Genomic DNA, 25,155 nt, shown 5'->3' on the forward strand with positions numbered 1-25,155 from the left:
TATTTGCATATGTATCCTAATGACAAAAAACTGCTGACATAAGGCTTGGGAATGATTGTTGAAAACAAAACTCCTTTTGGTCTGAACCAGAAGAAATATTTTTTATGGATATGTGCCGTGGAATTGCAACATCCTGCTTCAATAATAAATGGAAGTTAACAGGCGCATGAAAAAAACAGTTAACCATTTGGAAAAACTGTAAACTAAGATTAAAATAAAGCCAGTCGATCCATAAACACAGATGTTTATTGCTATCTCTTGATTTACATGCATGGCTCACAAAATACCCAAAGTCTGCAGAACCTTTAATGAGCACACTCAGCACTGTTTAGTGAGCTGTAAGCATTGTGTCGTTTCATTTGTGTGTTAGTGTAGGTTGCGTTTGTCTGCTTTGTTTTATTCCATTTATGTGTGTGCTTACAATTGCCCATCTGTAAAAAATGAGCACTTATCAAAGATTTGGTGCTTTTAGTGTCAATGCACAAATGAGCCTTCATATTACTGCAGCATGAAACAAACAAATTCTAGAGTATCTCTTTTTTTCTTTTCTTTTTTTTTGTTTTGTTTTGTTTATTTAGACCCTTGATATATATATAAATTTAGGAGAAATAGTTACTAACAGTTACATGTCAGTGATATGGAATGGCTATGGAAAGTACTCAACCTTAAAACACCTTAAAATAAAGACCAGCTCTAAAAGTTTTGTTGTGTCAGTATTTTTTGCGTTGTCTTGCTTTTTTTTTTGCACTGAGAGTGAACAACTGTTTTATCTATATGATAAACCATCCTAACTGGCTCACCCTAAATGAACACATTGGCTCTGATCTTTATCACCAGCAGTACAGATTAAATAAGCACATTGGCAAAACCCTGACATCTTTAAGACTTTATAGGCAATTTCATGCATTTAATCAAACTAAAAGAGCACACAGCTCTTCATTGTATTTCAGTGACACAGTAACACAGATGACAGGTCACACTACATCTGAGAGCAGTCATACAGTATATTTATCACATTATGTATATTACTGCAACAGTTCAGCATACTTCAGTGCAGTGAAAGCTACACCCATCCTTTGAAGAAACAGCAGCCTCAGTGAATGATGCTGCATTTTAACATATGCAAATGTAACTATTCCTTAACATATTGGGTGATTTACTGTTTTAGGGCATATTGTTTTAAATACTATATGATAATAAGTGGCTTTTATTTATTTTGTACCATACCTTACATGTTTACAAGTACTTTATCAAACCCTCTGGGTACGATTTGGCACAGACGACATTGTATCAGTGATTCTGTTACCTGCCAGCACAGTGCTAAGCAAAAACTAAAAAGACATCAAAACTTTTACAAGCCTCTATACCCTCATACATAATATTGTCCTAATAGCACAGTTTCTTATGAAAACCCTGAAGTAGCTCAGTCTTTCTGTATGAGGATCAAATGCGAGGAATGTCCGAACTGGGCACATGGTTGGCAACAATCTGACTCTGGAAAAGAGGCTGGAGAAACAGGCCCAGGGTTCCCACCACACACACTATCACAAAGATCCACAGAAACAGACGATCCACTACCATGGCCACATACTTCCAGTCCTCTATAACCTGCAAAAACACAGAAATCAATAAAATAATTTCAGTTAGTCAATGTACATGGTTCTTCATGCTGATATTTTTTTCAAAGTATAATATTGCAGAGCAGTAAGATTAATTAATACTGTTAGAACGTGTTGAAATATAGAAACCAAATGAAGACAATAAATAAAAAAGCAAATGCTTGTTAGTTTTAATGGGAACACATAATATTCTATAAAACATTTCTTCATGCATTTCATGGAACAAGGCAAAACCCTTAAAGGATCGGTCTCCATAGTGCTGCATTCTGTACATTGGAATATCTATTGACCCTTTCACCTCATCATCAGTGCTGTCTGTAGTGGTTCTTGAAACGAGCTATTTCTCATTCCTGGTTTCCTCCCTATTGATCTGTTATTGATTTGCTGGTATCTATTGATTTGAAGGGAGAAAGTGAATGATAAAATCAAAATCTGCCTTCAGTTTGGTGAGTTACAGCCACTACTTAGGGTTAGTAGTTTTCCCTCCTATACCTCAAGCGCCCTGGAGTGTGAGGAAAATGTTATAATTTGAGTACAAATGGCTGTGACCCAGTTTATTGTGACCAGGCTACGTGCTGGCATCTGACACCTGATATATTATATATAACAACAACAACTAAAATAGTTCCATATTCTGTTTACCTCACCTAATGAATGAAGTGGAGGTAGACTGCAATTAACTTCATAATAAATGTGGTTGAACTAACGTTATTTCCCTAGGCAAAACTGGTGATAGCAATAATGGCACTGTAGACAGATTAATGGTGATGCTATTCCCACAACAGAGGCCCATCAGGACCATCATATTATTCCAATAAAGAGAATAACAAATGCATGAGTCTTTCTATCACATGAAATCTAAGCATCCACTTCACATACACAGATTAGTATAAACTAAACTTATAAAGTTATATTTATCTGCATGTAAATTCTGTGTCATTTGTTTCAAAAGTAACACGCATATGTGGACTGTCAGAAATGTCACCTTTATATCACTCTTTTTGTTAGCATTATAAACCCATTCTGTGAACAGATCAATATCTAGATAGGTTAGCTTAGTTAGTCAGCAATTGGATTTGTGAGGTCTACGCCTGCATTATGATTTATGGTGCATGTTTTTTCACCTTTTTACTCTCTTGATTAAGAATGTTTTGAAAAAAGGACAATATAAAGCTCTTCTAGATGCCGACAACAAAGACGCTCAGCTGGTTATTAAATGCTGAAATATTAGCAGACTCGAAACAAAAACTCAACTCAGTTAAAAACATCACATTCCGTTGAGCACCCACATCTGTCAAGTTTCTCCACAGGTTGCCTTGTCACTGTGTTGCACTGTTGTTGCTCATGACATCTTTACAGCACACAGCTTATAACCGATTGTCTCTTTTATGATATTAACATATGCAACCAGAGTAAACTTAAAAACTGCACCTTATTAGTAAATTTCTTTGCAGGTAGATATTTAAACTTTAGGGCCCAAGTTGTTTACTTCTGCTGCCACACATGGTAAGCTAAGCTAATTGCCTTCTGGGTCCAGCCCAAATGTTAAACTCTGGGGATTTTAAAGAAAAATCTAATAAGATCCCAAATGCACAAGTTTAGAGCAAAAACTATGCTTACAGTCTGGACCCAAAATAATTGGTCTCTGTCGCTGGCTAAGTTATGAGTCCATGACAAAGTATTTTCTGTATTTTTTTTAATAATTCATCAGGTTAAGTTTATAAAGTTTGCATTCTAATGGGGGAGGCCTTTGAGTAACAGTTGGATTGCCAATACATACAGTAACTGACAGCAGACGTCTGCTAGGCTTCACCTGAGTTAAGCTGAGACATTGAACTTGATCTTTTGTGTTAGAGCCTTGTTTATCCTTTTTAATTACACTATCATGACTCTTAATTGTACAAGGAAAATATCTTTTTATATAAATGGTAAGACAGCTGTAGAACTGGCAAGTACTAAGCATGCTTATGCTTAATATTTTAAGGCTCACAGGGGACTGCACAATACACACTCAAAACCCAAACGAGTTATACTGTATACGTACTGCTATAGTAACAAATATTAAAATAGCTACAGTCACTATATAGAATATGAAATAATAGCCAGGTGAAATATGTGCTACAAAAAGTATACATACACTCTGATCATCATCATCTCCCATCATGTGTTCAGCCACAAAGCACACCCCATTCACTGCCTCCTGGATATCAGCAGCCCAGTCTGAGTTGTCCCTGTGTTGGAAGTCCTGGGTGGATGTGAAACTAGTGGGAAGGAAATCAGTAGAGCGCTGGTCTCCCTTCCTATAGGAGTGACTGTATCCTGCTGGAGGAGTTATATTTTTGTGTCCTGGTGTAGAGAAGGCAGAGTCTGAAGACAGCAGCGCAGAAGCTGACATGGTGATATCTGCCTTGGATGCAACTGGATATCCCAAGCCCAAAATGGTTCTTTTAGCTCTTAAGCATCGATGCTGACGCAATCTTTGGCGTGCAGATTTGTTATGAGGGCGCCTCATGAAGAGTAAAGCAGGCAATTTCTCAAGAAATATCAGCTTGACCCAAGAAGGCATGGTATGGGTGCTAGGAGAGCGGTGGTGCACGTTGAGCACGCACACACTGGTGATGATGGAGAAGGTCACCAGGACCATGGTGAACATCAGGTACTTGCCAATCAGGGGAACATCTAATGATGTTGGAGGAACAATCTTTGAGATTAAAAGCAGGAACACGGTGAGGGCCAGAAGTACAGAAATGCACAGGGTCATCTTCTCGCCACAGTCTGAAGGCAAGTAGAAGACTAGAATGGCCAAAGAGGTGATCAAAACACATGGAATGATGAGGTTTATGGTGTAAAAAAGAGGCTTCCTCTTAATGATAAAGTCATATGTCAGATCCACATAAGTGGGATCCAGAGGGTTGACAGTCCGTCTCCCTGGCAGAGCTAAGATATCCCACTCTCCACTGGGAGTAAAATCATCCATACTAGCCATCTCAGACTTTAAGATCAGGTCAATCTCTGTATGGTCATATGTCCAAGATCTGAACTTGAGAGTGCAGTTCTGCTGGTCAAAGGGAAAATGTTTGACTTCGATTTTACAGGCGCTTTTATAGATAGCCGGAGGAAGCCATTCGATGCTGCCGTTGAAAAGGACGATGACATTAGTGAACACCGTTACCTCATAGGTTCCGTCAGCACTATGAGAAAGAGAGGAAATAGAAATAAAACAGCATATAAATTGGCCTTTAAAGCTATCATTATCAAAATTATAGAAATTTACGGTAAAGCTATTTTTAATAATGTGTAATAGTGGCATTAATTATTTTTAATAAGAAGATAATTGTTAAAGATTCAGTTAATCACTAAAGCAAATGCATAGACATTCATTAATGCAGACAGCTGGTAAATATATTGATAGAGGACAGAAACCAGGAGGGTGAAAACATGAAATATAACTTACTCTATGATATGACTGACTTTTCACTTTTTTTCATTTTATTTATTCATTTTACAATAACGCTGTTACAGTTCCATCCAAAATGTTTGATAAGGGCATCAGAGGATATTTACAAATATTTTACAAATTAATAATATCTTTTTTATTTAACACCAGCAATGTGCAGACAGAAACTCTCTTCAAAATACAAACTGAGAAGTCAGCCGAGCTTACTTGTTGTACAGGACAATATCCGGAAGCCACACATGTCTGGAGGGAATGCGCAGTTTGACAATACCTTCATACTGTGCAGGATCCCATGACAACCTGTAGTCCACCCAGTGCTGGAGAGACAGAGGGACCCAACCATTCAGTGCACTTTCCCAATAGCAGTTCATTTATAATTACATGCTACATTATCTGTAAATTATGTTTGGGGCACAATTACAGAAGCGGTTTGTTCCACATAGAGAGAGGAAGAATGGATACGGATACGATTCAAGTTCAAGATGAAGGACATTTAACACACATTCTCACTCAGTACAAAACAAAATGCTTCATCACACCTACCTGAGTGAGCCAAACATTTGTGGTCATGATCTGTTCCCTTTCATTCTGAAAATGAAATATTAGGGGGAAATTACCTATATTGGTAATACAAGTTTAAGACCCAGACACTGGCCCTAGAGAAGTAGGAACTCGTGTCTGACATTTACTCTTTTTATATTTTTGTTCTAGTTAATTAAAACATGAAGAGCTGAAGACCTATTGGGGTATATTAATGTTTAAACAAAAACTGGAAATTATATGCTTCTGCAATTTTATTTAAAAAATAAAAATAAGTCCTATACTGATTTGAGTCATGGTTGGACCTTCCTGTTTACTGTCATGTTTACTCTGGTTAAAAGTAACCTTTAAAAAAAGAACTGCACTGCACAAGAACACTCCTTTCATCTCAGATTGCTTGTTAACATGTTTTTGATTGCACTGTCATCAAACTGCCGTGACATACACTTCCAATAAAGTGACACCAAATGGTAATTACCCCAAGGGGTACAATGCAAACTCATAAACAGAAGCTGTGAACGAGCCTTGCTACTTTAGTCTGCAGCTGGGAGGACCCTCCACTGTAATTCAGAGAAGAGCCTCTATCACTGTGGCCAAAACAGTTTTATGGCCCCTTTTAATCCAATGTGCTGAAGTTTCAATCTGGACATGACAGAGGCAGAGATCACGGCTGACCAGATCTATCCTCAGCTTCATCCATCCATTTAGAGCTATGGCTCTTCAGCAGAGCTTGCTCTTTAATTAACTACTTCCTCGAAGCTCTTTTTTTTTTGTCTCTTGCTGTGTGCTTTCTATTACCCGCCATCTTTCACACTTAATTTCTCTTTATATCCTGTTGTGTCACCATCACAAAGTCTCTAACAAAAAAACATAGAAATATACATAGAAATGTAAATAAGTATACATACTTCTTAACAATGGGCAAGAGTACACACTTACCACACTGATGAGCTGAGCCAGAGACACTTGCAGCTTTACTGTGACTCTCTCAGTTCTGTTGACAGCTGGGCGAATGAGGGGATTGTAGCGATCTTTTCCCAGCAGCCAGTTCATGAGCCGCTCTTCGGAGTCAGCGCTGCTGCTACCTGGTGACATCACACTTTTCTTCAACATTTATGTACACACATCCACCTCACCTCTGTCCAGACAACTTAATCCCAATAAAATGGAGAGACTATAATCTCAAACAGAGATTGGAAAACAATCTTTAACAGCTTTAGATCAATAATAAAGAGGAATGAATGAGATCACATTTTTTAAATACATATATTTTATATAGATATATTACATTATAAATAATCTACAATATACAGTGTAATACACAAATCAGTTAAAGACAAAATACCTTATTTAAATACAACAGAAAAAAATCAAGACCACATTAAACAAGGTAGTAGGAAATGGGCATTTTAGGTGAAAAGAGAGATTCATTTTTCTCTATTATTGTTGTACTTTCAGTGTACAGTATTTAGAAACAAAACTTTTTTTTTTTTAAAAAGTGTAAATCGAAAGATTTCTTTTAAAACTGTGTTAAAAGCTTGTATTATTAAGTTTGTTAGGTTTCTATAAAACCTCATACATGAAAGCTACACTATTTAATGGGAAGTTGAAGATTAGGGATGTGATTGGTTTTGTGTTTTTAGTAAAAATGCTTGAACTGATGGTGCCACAATACACAATCTACCACCCTGGCATGAGCACACTTACTATATATACTGTTAGATACCTTCCAGCTTTAACACTAAATTTTGGTAAAAGAGAATACTCATCTAACCATACTCCTGTTTTGTTTTGTTGTTTTGTTTTTTTGTTGTTGTTGTTTTTTTTTGGGGGGGGGGGGGGGTTGGATTAACATGATTTAAGTACTTGCTTAATCTCTGAAATTCTAAGCGAGATAAATGAGGATTGCTTCAGTCACACTGCTTGTTTAGTTTTTAAGGAAGGTAGAATTACACATCTGTGGGTTTGCTTTAAGCAAACATGAAGCAAAAGCACAATTATTAACACCCAAATATGTAAACTAGGAAGGTTGTGTGTTACTGGAAATTACATAAAAATGTCACAAAGTCCCAAAAAGTCATTTCCCAAAAAGGTAATTACATTTTGTAGAAGGGCAGATATTTTCACAACATGTTAATAACTGTGCTTTTGTAACAGCTTTGCTTAAAGCAAACCACAAATCTGTATTTTAAGTAAAAATAAACTATGAATTCCAACACATGAACTCAGCCTTCTCTCCTATTCCTGATAAATAATGTCTAAGTAAAGTGTGAAGGCAAGGCTGATTAAAACAGATGGTCAGTTCTCTTCTGAAGCAGAGCAGATACATGTAATACTACCTCGTCTATTTCCTTTACTTGCAGCTGGTTATTGATGTCCCCACAAGGTTTGGAGTTGCTGACTTGACTTATGTGTGGCGAATGCTCTAGTAAAGCAAGACTTGTACTAATGTGCTCATTGAAGAAAACTTGTTACTTTTATCACTAACTACAAGGGCAAAATTCAAGGTTCAAATAGTAAATCTTTGCATTGATTTTTCATAAAATGTAGTCAGATATTCATAAAAGCCACAAAAATATATCTGCCTAAACTGATAGCTTTCAATGGCTGGTAATTCATCGAACACACTGACTAATCATTAACATTCAGGGCTAGAAAAAGTATTTGCACTTCTGTGCTGATTACTTCTTCTAAGGCTTATTGGGAGTTCGGTTTTTCACAGCACTTTAGAAGACGCATTATAGGGATACACAAAGCTGGAAAGGCTACAAAAGCTGTTCTAAAGACCTGAGCATTCAGTTATTGACAGTTAGATAAATGCTCTACAAATGGTATTCTCCTTAGGAGATCCTAAGGAGCAAAGATCACACCAAATGTGAAAAAACAGTAGCAGCAAAAAAATCAATAAAATCTCGAATGAAAGACTGCCACACTAGTCTTAAAATAATAAAAAAACAGTTTTAAAACTTTACACCTCTTAACAAGATGGCAGACACTTATCTGGAAATTTAACTGACACAACGTCGCCAATGAGAGCAATGAGACAAAGTTTAAATTTTCTTTGGAGGAAAAAATGTGCACCACATCATGGTGGAACACTTCATGATTTGGGATTTCTTTGTTATCCTGTTCCAGTTCAACATTTTTAGGTGAATGTCAGGGCAGCAGTTCATGACCTGAAACTCAGTGTGGGTAATGCAACAAGACAATGAGCCTAAAACAGAATGATGGGGGAAAAAATCCATATTTTGGAATTGTAAAATCAAAGCCCTGACCCGACCTTAATCCAACTGAGATGCTGAGGGCTGACCTAACAAGGGCTGTTAAAACATCCTAGAAACACAGCTGCACTAAACAGCACTGTAGTGACATATTGTCCAAAATTCCTCTCAAAAGTCTCATAAACAGGTATAGGAACATCTAATTAGGGTCATTTTTGTTAACCTAAATTGCAAATAAACAGATAGACCTGTAGAAAAGATTTAGGTATATGTCTCGTAAAAAATTACTAATAAATAAACCCACTTTTACACTTTTCTTATGCAATATTATTCTAAGAATTAAGTATAAATTAATTGACTTTTGTCCTGAAAATTCAGAAAGTCTCTTGCTGTCGTTACATGATGTGTTTAATAAAGATACCGAGAGCACAAGGGTACATGGTTTATTAGTTTAGGCACTTTATGTGTAGCCAGTTCAGCAATCCTGATAATTTCAGACTTTTTCTTGCAGCTACATGTGATGATGGTGTGCGGTTTTAGAAACAGTATCCAGCTGTGTGTGTCATCATCAACTCACAGACTCCTGCAGCTTTGCGAGGTGTGGCGTAATATCAGTCTATCCCCCACAGGTCAGTAAATAATGCCATGACTGTGCCTTTATCAGACACTCACCAAGATCCTATTCACCACAGCAGGACTTCCATACCACCACTGAGCAGATGGTATGTCGTTCAAAGTTCTTGGAAGCCAGACTCAAACAAGTTCCCTCTTCCTCAGACCTAAAGACTGCTTGAGCCAGACCAACTGTAGGCAGCTGCTGTGAATAGCATCTAAAGTGTATATGTGCATGCAGGTTTAATATGGGAAATTAATAGTGTTGACGCTACACTGATTGAAAATGAGGTCAGGCATGTTAAACAAATTTGTAAGCTGTTTTGGAGTTGATAAAGGTCATTTGGTGCAGCACACCTTTAAAACCCATTATTTTACATTGTAATGGAGTTGGAACCTTGATCTAATCAGTTTAAAAACTACAGCAACAACAAAACGGAGAGCCAAAGATAGCTGCGGTTTATATACTATTAGATATGACATAATATACTAATATGATATAAATGGCAAAAAAAAAAGGGGGGGGGGGGCATTTTATTTCTTGGACACACTTGAAGAATTATCTCATAAATGCAATAATATGGCGCCAAATCCTGTAACATAAAGTGTGAACCAAAAATGTTCGCTAACTAATTGTTTCCTAAATTGTCTGATGTTATAAATGTTGTTTTGTTTTATTTTGTTTTGGGTTTTTTTTGTTTGTTTTTTTTAAAACATGGATGGTACTGGTTGTGACCCGAAACCAGATATTTTAAAACAGATAGATAGATAGATAGATAGATAGATAGATAGATAGATAGATAGATAGATAGATAGATAGATAGATAGATAGATAGATTCATATCATATTTCAGCTACATTTAAAAAGCTTAGCTATCTATGTCTTCTACAGAAATATTGGTTTTTAAAAAAATAATTAAAAGGTGAGTTGAAAATAGCCTAAACGAGCTTATGCATTGAAAATTCTACTTTTGGACAATAAAAGCATACATTCTTTTGTAGTTTCCTCAACATGGAGATACATTTGGCGGTGACGCACACACAGTACCAAATGTTAGAAATATTTTAAATTGCTACTTAAATGAAAGGGGAAACACACTTACAGTGAATCAAAGGCAGAAGATAAGCGAGGATCGAGAGTGCGCGACTCATGTTTACGGTACCATCTGGTCCGTCGTCAGTGATGAAGACTCAAAGCTGCGCTGTTCCGTAGCAAAGCTTTCGGACATGCCGGATTCTACAAGCGTGAGATTTAGTCACTTTATCATCACAGCGCGGTGTCTCCTGTCACATAGTGAAGTTCTTTCGTAACAATCCAGCTTTGAAATCCACTGAAGCCCCCATTTGGGACCACATCGGCAACCAGGACTTTGCCCTCCGCCAAAAAGGAGCAACCTGCTCTAGTGCGCTGCTGCTCTCACTTGCAACTCATCCAGATCTGTCCTGTGCCGCTGCCTGTAACCGATCTGTGATCAGTTAGTTCAAGTTTACACCAGCTCTGGAGCGATTTCAGATAATAGGTAATTAGAGGGCAGTTATATTGAACCAGTAATGTCAGCATAACGACCCAAATGTATTTATTTAATCTCTGTTTCACCTGTGCCCTAATTAGGCTCCATGATAGTCAGTATCTCCGCGAACTACAGGAAAAACATTCTCAAAGAAACCTTTTTTTCATCTTTTAAAGATTAAAGCTTTTCCACAGACAGCAGCATGAGGGGGAAATAGGCTGATTTCAGCATTCACACCTATGTGACTAACAGCACTAATCAAGCACCAGTCTCAGTAATATTTTCTCAAGCATCCAAGTACAGATGTTGATATTTTGGACTTAATACTCTTCCAGACCCGCGACATAATTTGACAGTGTCGGTGTCTTGGGATCATTTGCTGACTTCGCGCTGCACTGGCGACTGTGCGGAAGAGCAGTAAATTATTCTCCGGTTCTGTATGTGAGATTTACCGAGGTGAGGTCCAGTCAGATCTGAAGCAATGCAATCTTAGCGTAGCAGATTTACAGTCACCGAGCTGCTTAAAGCCTCATTATAATGACCAGCAAAGGAACTGTATCAGGCATGAAGAACAGCCCCAAGGACCCTCCGAGGATTATAAATTTAAAGTCCAAAGACTTCTGGACTGGATCAGTGCAAGCAGATCAATAGGGCCTGATTAGGTTTTGACCCTCTCTTGTTTTTATCAGGCTGACGGGGAGAGGGCCATGGACTGAACAGTTTGTTCACTTGTTTTTAATAAATCATATGTTAGACCAGGTACACCAACTGTACATGCAGAAAATAAATGTTTTCTTAAATATCACACTTTTTACTCTGCACTGATACATTTCTGAAGTTTCACAATAGTGCTTTAGATTGCTATTTTTTCTGTGTTCATTTACCTCTGTATCATTACTGTTTCAATAGCCAGAGACTTGAAACAATGCACTCTTGATCTTTTGACTAAGTGTGAACTTAGAGATGAATTACTAAACTAGAGAGCATGTTAAACTTATAAATGACGGTCACTGTGATATAATAGCTACCATAGCAAGTTTCAAGTGTACAAGTGCAAGTTTGTCTTCATAGTTAACGAAATTAACAAATAACAACGGCTGCGAGATAGAAATTAAATATTTTATTTTTATATGATGAGGTTACGTTCATATTTAAATTAGCAGATATGTCTTTGTGGAAATACTTATAAAAATTTTCTGATGTAAAATGTACATATGTATATATGTATGTATATAACAGTTTAATATGCATTGATTTGCAAGCATAAAATATAAGTTTGTACTTTTTACCTCAGTGAATCTTTGTCCTTTTGTTAAACATGTTGATAAGGTCAGACTCTTCAGGAGATCTTTTCACATTTTTGCTGTTTTTTCTTTGCTCTTGCTTTCACTGTGGACTATGCTGCCCTGAAACACAGTGAGGAAAAGAACGCTGGAATAAATAAAGGAGTTGAAATGAACTGGCAAAATTTACAAGCCATACCCTTGACCAACACATTCTCTTTTCATTACTACAGCTCACACTGTGGCATCAAAGACTGAACTAAACAGTCAATAGATTTAACACCTTGACTACAACTTAAATTTGAACTCTGACTCTAGACACAACTGTAGACTTTGATAGTGTACTTTGAATATGCAAGGGACTGCAGTACGTTCACGTCACAAAAATGAACCACGAGCCATTTCATTTTGCAAATGGCCAACAACTTCATTATATTAAAAAGTGATGACAATTTACTGGGACACATTCTGAAATGCTCAATATTGATAATATAATTCCTTATTGGAGAGTAGGAAGGCTGTTTGGACACTGGATTTAAGCCAAGCATCCCATCAATAATAGAATATCATCCATTATACTTGAATGGAAAAGAAGATAAATAAGTAATTCATTCCAAAATATTGTTTGCAGAAAGTAACACGGTTTTAGCACCATTCCAGGGTTTTCTTTACTTTTTAATTCAAGAAAAGAAAAAAAGAAAAAAAGTCACACGTCAGAATAAATAAAAGAAATTGTAACAACTTTTTAATTTGTTTGATGTCAATTTCAGTCCTGGTCCAGTTTCTCAGAAGGTCTACTAAACAACAATATGTTTGCACATGTCACACCTTGTGTGATGCAGGCATATAGACTATGTGGAAACCAAGTGAGATGTTGGCAGCTCCTTTTTACTAACTCCAATGATGAGGCCCTGGGGGGAAATCCTCTCTGGTTGGTTGTGAGTCATTAAGTGCAAGGATTTCTTTTACTTCAGAAAGCTAAAACATTTCAGTGGTTTAAATGCCACTAAGTAAAAGCCCAACCACAAAGAAAATAGCTTTGCCATTATACAATTCACTGCTTTAGCATTTGAACAAAAGTATACTTCTGAGCTTTTTGTTCACATATTCTTTTTTAGGCACGCTAGTGACATGATTGTTTCAATGAAATATTTTCATAACTAACAAAATGATTGTTTTGGCACAAATATCCATATCTGGCTCTGGATGAATTTTTACAACTTGGAATGTTTTGACTTTTTAGCTTGAAGAAACATCAAAACTTTAACTTTTCCAAAATTCTAATTTATGACCAACATTCCTAGAGGTACTTCTGTGTTTTCTACTAAAATATATGGTAAACAAATGCAGCAGCATAAGGATGTTAACATTGTTGCTGTTAGCAGGGGTAAAAATATTTGGCAAGAAGAGCCGGTTACAATCTGGCCCAGAATGACCCCAAAGAGTTCCTAACGATGCTGCAGACTCCCATGCTAGTTTAACTTCTTAAAGATTTTTGCTTTTCGCAGTATTTTTGCATGTGTGTACAAAATGAAGATTTAAAAAGCAAAAGTTAATTTAAGTTACATAAATTGGAAATACATACAAATTAATACTTTTATTTTTATTGCACAAAAGAGTGCAAGACAACAACATCTCTTTGCAAACATCCCTATCGACCGCATGCCAACCCAAAGCTAACAAAGAACACAGAGTGTTACTAAAACTCTGTGAATGCAGATCACAGCACAGCTGCTAGAGCCTGATCTTAAACAGGTAATAAAGGCAGTAATTAGACACAGGCTTGCAGGATTATGTAGCCTCCATTTTTACCTGGACAGCGCATTCGCTTTGAAATGCATTTGTTCTTAACTTTGCTTTGGATTTATGATAAATCTCAAAGAAGTATTGCATGTATGTCTTCATTAGAATATGAATTAACGACAGTGTGTGGGACTGTAGCCTAGGGTCTACATAAGTGTTAAATGTTAAATATGTGACAATTCAGGCCATGCTGACAAATTGTTGTAATGTGGAAGTACTGTAATGTGTAACAAATTACTTTCTCTGTGGAGTAATTAAACAGATTAGAAAATCTGAGGGGTTTACATTAGTGTGGAGTTTAAAAGAAATTAGTAGAATAAGTAAATAAGTTTTGCAGGTAATCAGCACTTTTAACACTTCACTGGTTATTCATGGCTGGTTCAACCATTGTAGGAAAATCATTAAACAGATAAAGATGAAGTAGCTTTTGACTCATTTTACATGGGCTTTGGGCGCAAATTCTCCATTTGCATCAAAAGAAAAAGAGCTCAGGAATCCCTAAGCTTTGAACTTGGTTTTATAACTACAGCCTCATGTTTTCCCAACGTTATACAGAAGGTAAGCATTTAAAATTTCAGATTAAAGATGCAAAATAAAAACAAGTAAATTAAAATAAAGCTTCCCTCTGACACGGTTGACTCTGCGATATTAAAATGTAATATGAGCTCTGTGAGCCCCACGACAGGTTGACAGTGAATATGTTGACACATCAGCAAACAGTAAGTGTATGTGAGTGAGAGACTTTCTGTGTGCCAGGGAAGCGTGATGGAAGAGAAATGCCTAATCAAAGAATTGCTGCTGTTGCAGTACCATGTTGCTCCACTGCAATCCCACTCCATAAGGGATATATATCATGCAGGCAGTTCATTACCTGGAGTGCTTGGCTCCTCTACCAGAGTCTCAGCTTCATGTGAGGATATCGATTGACCACTTTCTTTGCCCTCAAAGGGATCAGCTCATCTGCATCTGCAAGGTGTTTTGGTGTTATGCTAATCTATGAATAAAGTTGAGTTTTTGGCCTGTCTGTTTGTGGCGGTCAGCATTTGTGCATGCAGATATCTACATCGCGTTTATGTAGATACACAAGCATCTTTATAAATGTATCAGAGGATGACATCACGCTATCATGCATCCTTCATTACACTTGCCATATCTTTGGTGTATATTCCACAATATTGCTGGATTAAACGTGTTGAATACTTCCAGTCTAAACTGAAAGCCTAAATCCCCCTTCAAAAAGTACTTAAGCCTCTTTTCCACTAGTAGCTACTCGGCTCGAGTCAACTCTTCTCTACTTAGTTTCAGTTGTTTTCCATTACAGCTGAGTACCGCGTACTGCTGCTCAGTCTATGGCTTTTTGTCAGACTTGGGAACCATGGTGTTGGTTTGTGTGTAGCCATTTCCCTTGTTGCTTGGTTTCAAAAATAGCGGTATTGATTTTTCTGAAGGAGTCGCTCTCTGACTCATCGAGTGATGCCATCGATGGTGGCATGCAGTCTGCTGACATCGCATCTTCAGATCGACTCAGCTCACTTGGACCAAACAGGTACTAAAAAAGAGGCTTGTAACAGGTACTAATGGGGTACTAATGGAAAACCCCAAAAACCAAGTCAAGTTCAGTGAATCCAGGTAGGTACTAGTGGAGAAGGGCTATTAGTGAACAAAGTTGTAAAAAGTGAAGTATATTAAGTAAAATTTTGTGGAATTAAACCTAATAATAGTAAATAATACTCACATTTGAAGTCTGGGTATTATTTTCTCCAAATATTTATTAATATGCAAAACATATGATCATGCAGATCAAAGTAGTGCAAACAAAACATTTGAAGGAGGTCACAAATCCTCTAAGGATGAGTGAGGAAAGGCATCTAGTGAAAAAATCTGTCAACTCAAACATGCAGAGCTACCCGATGTAGGTAGGACACAACTGAAAGTAGATTTTGACTAATTTTGCATTTAATAAATAAATAGCACTTTGACAGGAACCTACTAAAATCTTTGGTCAATCGGTTGAACTTTCGTTTTGCTTAACTGTAGATTTACTTCCTATATTTGTGTAAATAGTACTGCAAGTTTCCTTATGTTTTTTTACATGCCAGTCTTTAAAATTCGAGAGTGGCCACTGGCATGCCTTTAGTGTTTAGAATTTTTTCTTGGTCTGAACCACTGAAAAACCGCAAAATAATTCTGTGTGGAAGAAAATACCTACCACTCACTGACCACGAAATTAATTACTTATTGATACATCCTGCTATCATATCATTAGTGCAGGTATTTCAAAAATTACAGTCAGTTCATCAGAGGGTGATGGTACATTAGGTAAAACATGCTATATTTAGTACTGATTCTGGTATTTTGCATGTGCATATTTTGCACATGCCCTATGTCTAGTTTTCTTTTTTCCAAGAAAGCAAATAAAAAATATAGATTGAAAGAAAGAGGAAATTGATGCAAAACATGGCAAGTATGGGGGCTTATCTCAGCAGTCCATATCTATTTTGTCAGACAGAGCAGTTATTAATGAACAGCCTCTGGAGAAGACAGATTAGCCTGTTCATTAACTTATTCTGCTTCTCAGTGACAGGCTAGAAGATGAGGCCACTGTGATGGCCACTGACTCATACAGCGGGAGAGAAGAAGATAAATGGTTTTAGGTGACACGAACAGATAGAACAGGACTTAATATGTACTCTACATTGCTGTCTTTTTTTTCCCACAGAGCCCCACAAATCCTGACTGGATCGATTGGTCTGGGCCATCTCTGATCTCTACTTGTGCCCCTGATTTAGAGGTGGCCTTCCCCTGATGTCCACAGTCAAGGAGCTTGTGTGGTCGTTTTAGCCTTCACCAAAGTGGAATGAAAGTTGAAAGGCTTCCTTAACAAATTGTATGTCACAAATTATTACTGAGCCTGACAGATGTGGATGTGTGGTTGTTAAGCTGAAATAAATTACAACCTTTTTTTGGTGATCTTTAGACAGAAAATATAAAAACCAAAAGCAAAAACAAAGAGAAAAAAAGGCACAGACTCGTAATAGAATCACATGTTCACCCAACATACAGAATTATATATTTATCTGACTATACAAATATGTCAATATTTGTGTGTCTCCCTGTTTGTAATTTAAATGACAAAACACCTAGATGGGTCTCCACTCTTAAGAAAACTGTAAAATTGATCTCATTTGTCAGTGTGAGATCACATAGGATGGCACTATTCACTGACATGCATCCCTACAATCACAGCTGACTGGAATCAATTCTTTCTGCCCTGGATGAGATCTTAATGCGTTTAGAAAGGTGTGTCTGAAAGCTCCCAGACAAGAGCCCAGTCGAACCAAAGTCATGCAAATCTGCAAGACTGCTGGTAAAGCTTTTCTTCTGTTTCCTCACAAACAAAAGTCGCATGTTAGGAATAAAAAATGCATAGGAAACTGATCAGAAATACTGTAAACTGATAAAGATTGACTTACTGAAATACCAAGGTCATCACTGCATAACATTAGCTGACAGAGGAATCGTGATTACCACATAAACTACATGTTATCGGGCATTTAATGAGTGGTTAGAAAGTCATGGAGAGAGAAAATATCTGAAACTACATAATTATAAAATAAGGTCAAATATTGGACATAATTTACATAAAACCTAGTGCTAACATTCTGTCTTTTTAAATCTTAGACCCAAATTATGCAGCAAAGAGAAGAACAGCAATATCAGCCGCTCAATCAACAATGTGTCCTTGAGTAAAACCTAGTCCTGGTTTTCTTTAAATCTCTTAGCTCGTTTTGCAAATAAAATTTCTGCCTGTCATAGCATACAAAAATCCTGATGCAAAATTCAATCACCTGAACTAATTTATGTTGAACAGGAAGAACAGGAGACATTGGCCCTGACTAGATATAATTATGATGGAGTGGGGCATCACTAGTGTTATGGACCATGGAAGCTAAAGCCATCTCCTGGGGCTCATAGTAGGGTCAGAGTTGCAGAGATTTAATCAGTGCCTATCAATGGTGGATGTGGAAATGACCCGCCTTGTGAGATGGGTAATATACCACTATGAGAGTGGTCCCTATGGGAGGATACATTTTAGGAGGACAAGATTAAGTCCAGTGTCAGATGAGGTAAAAACCAAACATAGAAACAAAAAAACTCCTTATCAGTTAGTTAAACACAATGGGAAAAATACAATTCTCAAAAGAGAGAGATGACTTTTGCGCATATTAAAAATTATACTTTTAATCATGACTTTCAGGACACTTAACTCTCAAAATTTGGATCTATGTAAATCCATCACTATAGCCACCATAAAACACCACAGTCACTAAAACAGACAGCTCAAGTAATACGAACTACCTGGAAACGTAATTATATAATGAACAGTTGACTAATTTTACAGATGTGTATATGACTGGTGCTTTCGTGACACAGTTTTATCCTTTTAGCCGTTACTCGGTGGATATGTCGGGTTAATGACGTCTGTACATTTGGTCAGGATTATGTCTCTGTGATTCAATTAAGTGTCTGGGTTTCCATCAAATCAACTCTTCAGGGAGACGGGCTGAGAGGATGACGCCTCTCAGCTTCAGGTCATCCATGGTACCCAGGAGACCACAGAGGCCCTCATCACTGCAGAGATCTCATCCTAAGGGGCAGGATTCAGATGATGAAGTGACTGATTGCTGCATGTCTGTCTGGACTGGCTGCTAATGAGGCAGGGCAGAGATAATCAACTAACCACAGGCAGCATGGCTGGTAGTAACTCCAAAATAAGTGAAACAGATTGAATGTAAAGGTGCATTTCCCACATGGAAATCCAACCATCCATCAATTACCTGAAAGCAAATACCCTCAGGTTGGAGAGGATAATTGTTATTGGTGGACTGGCTCTCGAGTGTAGATGCTTTACTCCTGTGTGCGTCTTGTATATTACACCACTATAATTTTGTAACTTTTGGACTAAAACATCTTTTGTCGAAAATGGGATATGGAGAGATATTTGTCACTGCAAATAAGGCAAACACTGATTGTGTAATTTTTACACAATCGTATTTATAAAAATAAAAGATCAAAGACACTTTTTCGGAATATCAATAATGATATTTCATTTTTTGCATTTATAAACTTCTACTGCATTAGATAACCATTGTATAATTCAATTCAATTCAATATCTTTTTTACAGCAGAGTGCACCAAATACACCACCAAATCACAACAACAGTGGCCTCAAGGAGCTTTATATTGTAAGGTGGACCTTACTATAATACAAACAGAGAAAAACCCAACAATCATATGAGCAAACACTTTGGCGACAGTGGGAAGGAAAAACTCCCTTTTAACAGGAAGAAACCTCCAGCAGAACCAGGCTCAGGGAGGGGCGGGGCCATCTGCCAAGAAAAGTTGGGATGAGAGAAGGAAGACAGGATAAAAGACATACTGTGGACGTCATAAGGCTACAGACACAAGCCAGCAAGCTTAGCACAAAGATACATTATCCTTAGTTTGATCATTTTAAGCCTATCATTGCATCTTAATATTAAAATTACATTTAAATTATTTGTAATAATTTAAATAATTTATTTCTCCTCATGTACAATATGGTAGTTGATTTGTGGAAGCAGATTAAATGAACATTTTTGATAGGTTAACTGTCCTGTGGTTTTCCATACACATTAGATACAGTCAGCTACAGCGGTTTCTTTATTTACTATAAAATCTTCTGTGCACCTAAACACAACCTGACAATGCTGAAAAGTTGGTCTTGTCCGTTTTGACTCCATCTAATCTCTCAGGCTATTGTCTCTGCACTGGTGAGCACTACAGAGAGGTTACTGACTGGGCCACAGGTAGAGGTAAATTGGATGTCACAGCTCACAAGAATCCAGATGGTATGTTGCTCCCCTTGAGACCCTCTACTTCTTCAGGATTCCACTGTGATCAGAATCATTGGTGGAAAATGTTATCTGCCACATACAGCTTCTCAGCACAGCCACCATATGTCTCCGCCTTTTCTCATTGTATGATATGACTCCTGCCATACTCACAGGATAGGCAAGCAGATGGAATACATAGAAACTTTTTAGATTGAACTGTTCTTTAGTTATACTACTTTAGTCTGCAAAACTAAACTCCATATCTTTATTCATACAGAGTTAAGCTGGCAGAAATACTGTACATGCCGAGTAAGATTTAAAAAAAATATGGTTGCAACAGGGTTTATGCCATCAGTCACTGTGTGTTTGTGTTTTCCACAAATCATTAGTTATAAGTTTTGTGTCTCATTGCACTCGCTCCCAGTGGGTAAATAGTACTGGCAGCTGTGCCAGTAAACTGTTTAGTTTAGGATTCCAAATAAATGTAACTGCAGTGTTTTGCCTAAATAGCTCATTGCAGTGTTATGTGCCACTGTTCAGTTACAGCAGCCAAGCATGGAATGAACGGGTGACTGAGGCCAATCGACTCTAAGGTGAGATGTTATTTGTCTCAGTGAGATATAAATCAATTTAAATTTAGTTAGATAAATTTAATGATTCATAACCATAATCATCTCAACATTTTAACATCTGATTATAATTGGAAACCCAGGAATTCTCCATTTGGTGATGGTGAGAAGAGCAAAAGTCAATTTTAGCAGTAAGAAAACTGGATCAGAAGCCAGGTCCTAGAAGATGGTCATCTGCCTCAACTGGTGGGGATGATGGAAAAGGAAAGACAAAAAATGAGAGCATAAAGAAACAACAAATAATATAAAGTGACCAAAACCACATCCACACAATGTGACAAAAGGAAAAGTAATGTCATCATAAAATAAGGCACTCAAAGTGCTGCATCTAGCTGAAGAAAAGAAAATTAGTAGAAATGGTGAGGTGACAAATCAAATGTGATGCTGAAAGAGACCCATAAATACATTTCCTCATTGCTGGTAAATCTATGAGTAAAGTGGTCGTGGCTGCTAGATTATCTGGTTCAGAAGGTTCTGCAATTCTGCAATTCAGAGAGGAAGGTTTAGACAATGACATGTTATCCAGATAAAAGTGAAAACTCCTGGTTTAGTTCCACAAAGATCAGAAAGGCTTGGTGGATTAACATCACACTCTTGGTAATACAGAATAAATAAGGCATCCTGACTGACATAACCAGATATTTAACTTTTGACCTCTTTTCAGTAACAGTTCAGCTGAAGGATAGTTGAAACAGCAAGTGTGGCTTAACTGAACCTGAGGGACAACTCTGGTAAGTAAGTGCTGCTCTCTGGCTGCATGTGCCTTCCATTTTAGGCCTGTTGCCCAGGGCCAGACGAGATATGATTTACATGATATTTGTACTCTTAGCTAATTGATTTAAGCTGGGCTTCTTTCCCCCATTGTCAATCTATAGGGCCTTTCACTGGCCTTGTAAACTATATTAGCATTAGGATCGATAAATTAGCAATGGTGCACTCATTCATGAGACCCCTGTCACCTAACCCCTTTGCTTCTTGCCAAAGCAGCAGTACCCAAGAAAGTAAACAGACTTTGGCCTGAATGTGATTATGCTGCTGTTTACTTAGTTAGACCATGTGAGGAACAACAGACCCCACTGAGCAGCAATGCTCCACAGATCGTTTTTATCAAATTAGACTGGTACAACCCACTCCATTTATCCATTACATTGTAAAACTGACTTTACAAAATGTTAGGAAAGCCAACAGTTTTCTTTGCATTAGCTGGACTGACAACAATGTTTACCTCAAAAAAGCTCTTTAATTCTTAACCATATGGCACGTCATACACATTATGCTTTACCCTGCAATAATTTATGCAAAACAGAAAGCTTTTCTCCTGATTTCAAAATGAACACAAACTATTATAGCTGCTATGTGCCATATTATTGAAACAGTGATAATGCTGTTACCATATTTGTTAATTTCCTTGAAAGTGACCTTTTTTGTAAATGTGATCATAATCAATGAATTACCACATTTGATTTTATTACATTTACCGTGTCAAACCTGTACATGCGATGTAAACTACAGGTGAAACTTTTTCACTGATGAATTGTTCAGAGGCGTTTGTTGATACCGCTGCAGTTCAAGGTGACATTTGCTCTTTATTCATTACTATTTGGGAGTAATGGCCCTCTCTAGACTCATTGGAGAGACACTTAAACTGACTAAGACCTATGGAAGTAATTATGTTTTGGAGGATACTGGTGTAAAACTTAAATCGATAGAGTTAGTATAATACATTTCACAGTTAATCTACAAAATACACAAAATTCCTCTTCTAACATATCTTTATTTCTTTATTTCCTCATATCAATAAAAGAAAAATCACATGGGAGAAATGCTCTTTAAGGTGTGGTTCATCTTTCTCCCCATGGCTAAAACTGTTGAGTAGATGTTCAGTGCAACATGGAATAAAGGAGTTTAGCTTTTTCACCAAAATGATTTCTAGTGTTCTCCTTTGTGCATTACAGTATATATTATATCACATTTATTGCTGTCTCCTTGAATCAGTATTTCAATTTTTTTTACAGGAAGTCTTTGCAGTGCTCTTGCAGGGTCTTACAAAAACCTCTGCGAAAATTTATCATGATCCTCTTAGAGGACAATTTCTCAAGATACTTGCCACGATTCAGAGAAAAACTTCCTTTAAATACTGGAAATAAAGTTAGAGGGCGTTGCACAAGTTCCTGCCTTTAGTACAAATCACTTCCGTTATTAAAGAGAATTAGCTGATGTTCTTATCCTCTTTTTTTTTAATTTGATGTTTTGGTTAGCAGCTGTTTGATCGAGCTATTTCAGTATGCCCTGTATTCTACGTACATAAAATGCAGGGTCTACTGTTGAATTCTTAAGAATGTACTTTCTATACATCCTCAGTAAACTAAATCTAAATTCCTACTTCCATCTAGTTCCTTGTTATAACCTAATGATTAAGTGCTCCAAATACATTTCTCTACTTAAACAAACATTGAAAAGCAATGAAGTGAAGTGTAAACAGGTATTAAGAAGATAGCAATGTCTGCTATCAGGTTGATCTCAGAAAATATAGACTGTAAAATGAAAAAGTTGTTATTAGGAGTCCACTGTACAGGACTACCATCAACATGCTGACCTTAATTAAACTTAGACTATACAAACTTCTACAAGAAATTAAATTCTTCAAAGGGAGCAATACCTGAGACATAGAAAACAATACTCTTTAGCCAATCACAAGCAGCACCCTTCCCTTTTTCATAAAATCTCTGAAACATCTATAAGCCAGCAAAAGAGATCAGACATGTGCGTTCTGAGTGAATCCAGTGGTGGCTGCTGTCCAGCACTGAATGGAAAAAATAATCATTCTCTGCAATTAAATTGGAATGTCTCTAAGTTGCGAGGATAATGCAAGGACATACAAACACTTATGAGGACTCTGCGTCCTGGATGTGAACTTCCATCTCAGTCCCTGCTCATATAGTCTCTGCTCCCCAGAGAAAAATTGTATATTGCTCCTCCTCAGTGAGAATGGTGCTGTCTCCTTTGACAAACAGCCCTGCCGTATGTGGTGAATCAGCAGCAGAAGTGGTTGAGGAATTGCATCAGTGATCCAAAGCTGAACATCCAAACGCCACCAATTTCCCACAATACACTTTTTAACAGCATGGTGGCTTAGACGCAGATGTCTGCTTTCAGCAACGATGTAGATTACAAATGACGTTAAATTATATGTCACAATATACAATTTAATATACAATTTAAATCTGTGTGAAGTTCTATTGACAAGCCAGGCATTTAAATTTGAATGAAAAAGATGTTACAAACTGACAACACAAAACAATTTGTAAGAGGACAAATGGAAACAAATGGTAACAGTCATTAATTGACATCTTGTAATGAAGTCTGAGGCCAAGCTAAAAAAAAGTAGATTTTTTGACACTTCATGCTGCCCTTTTTGACACCAGTTCTTGTTTTGCTCATACAGAAATAATAAAAAATGTGAATGGTGGGAGATGATTTGTTTTTGCTGTCCGGGGTGGAATGAGGTGACAAGGCATGCTTTTAATTAACTTTCGTCTTGTGCAGATGGAGGACAGAAGAGTGGGATAAATCACAGAGGACAACAGCAATCTGCCCCTTTATTAGAGCGTACACAGACGAGCTCAGACTAACCACACATCAGCTGCTCAGTCATAAAACAAGGCTGAAAAGACAATCAGGATTAAGCTAAACATTTTTTTTTTTCGTTTGTTTACCCCTGACAATCTTAGTGTTTGGTTTGTGACTTTTTTTTGACTGCATGCTCCGCCAAAATTGTTTTTATGTGCACTCGGCCCAATTTCTAAACAACACTGTGGTCAACATTTCATGTCTTATTTGACCATCACCTTTTCCTTCAGTTGTTTGTCCTCTTTACCAGTGAAATGGATGTAATACCCTGCACCCATGAAAAACAGACAGAAACATGATGTTTTTCGATTGAAATAATTGACAGCATTGTATCTTTTACTATAAATTTTAATTTAGTATTCATAAAAATTTAACAGAAGAAAAAAATTACTGTAATTTATCTAAAAGCTTGGATTCAATATTTGGATCTGCCATATTTATAATTTTTCTCTGGTTTACTTTTCATGTTTCTAGTTGGAGCTTTGTGTGTATATGTCCTGTGCTTCTCTCCCTGTGTCTCCCCCATTTAACTTTTCTTTATAGTTAAATCTTGTTTCATTTTGTTAATGACTTGCTTTTTGTTTTGTTATGTGTTCAGGTTCTGTTTTTTATCACCTGTGCCTAATTAACCCTGTATATAAATCTATCTCTCTATTAAATCTTGTCTCTCACTCTGTTTACCAGTCAGTGTGCTCCACATCATGGTCACCTGTGTCCATTCTGGCTGCTGTGTTTGGAATTATTTGTCTTAAGTGTTTTTGCTCCTATATTAAGGGTAAGTTATTAGTATTCAATAAACTTTGCAACTTTGTTGGCTATATTCATATACTCCTTTTGAACAATGCGTGATGTTCAATCTCTCCAATGCTGATGTTATGAGTTTAGTTAGCATAGGTTAGATAATTTCAAAATTAACTTAGAAATAAATTAAGTCATTTGACTAGGTCTAAGTTTAAGACATGTTGAGAAGTAAC

The 25,155-nt window shown here is 37.0% G+C and overlaps 1 protein-coding gene across 1 annotated transcript; it reads right to left on the reverse strand.

The window, feature by feature from the left end:
* Positions 1-1,155: 1,155 nt before the first annotated feature.
* chrnb4 (cholinergic receptor, nicotinic, beta 4 (neuronal)) lies at positions 1,156-10,860 on the reverse strand. The gene is made up of 6 exons (XM_085259723.1): positions 10,553-10,860; positions 6,556-6,701; positions 5,620-5,664; positions 5,284-5,393; positions 3,757-4,810; positions 1,156-1,608 (listed from the first exon to the last, which is right to left on the reverse strand). Exons 1-6 carry the CDS (start codon positions 10,599-10,601, stop codon positions 1,444-1,446), a joined length of 1,569 nt encoding a protein of 522 aa, XP_085115849.1. The 5' UTR covers positions 10,602-10,860; the 3' UTR covers positions 1,156-1,443.
* Between the last annotated feature and the right edge of the window lie 14,295 nt (positions 10,861-25,155).

The sequence above is a fragment of the Mchenga conophoros genome, linkage group LG1 (assembly GCF_057382185.1).
Source record: "Mchenga conophoros isolate Kocher_MC1m ecotype Shallow Benthic linkage group LG1, M_conophoros_male_GT1.1, whole genome shotgun sequence".
Lineage (NCBI taxonomy): Eukaryota > Metazoa > Chordata > Actinopteri > Cichliformes > Cichlidae > Mchenga > Mchenga conophoros.

Coding starts and splice junctions, on each gene's coding strand:
- chrnb4 (XM_085259723.1), bottom strand. CDS start 10,601: ATGAGTCGCGCACTCTCGATCCTCGCTTATCTTCTGCCTTTGATTCAC. Junction 6,702..10,552: donor TCTTCTGCCTTTGATTCACT/GTAAGTGTGTTT, acceptor TGATGTCACCAG/GTAGCAGCAGCGCTGACTCC. Junction 5,665..6,555: donor TGGCTCAGCTCATCAGTGTG/GTAAGTGTGTAC, acceptor TTTCATTTTCAG/AATGAAAGGGAACAGATCAT.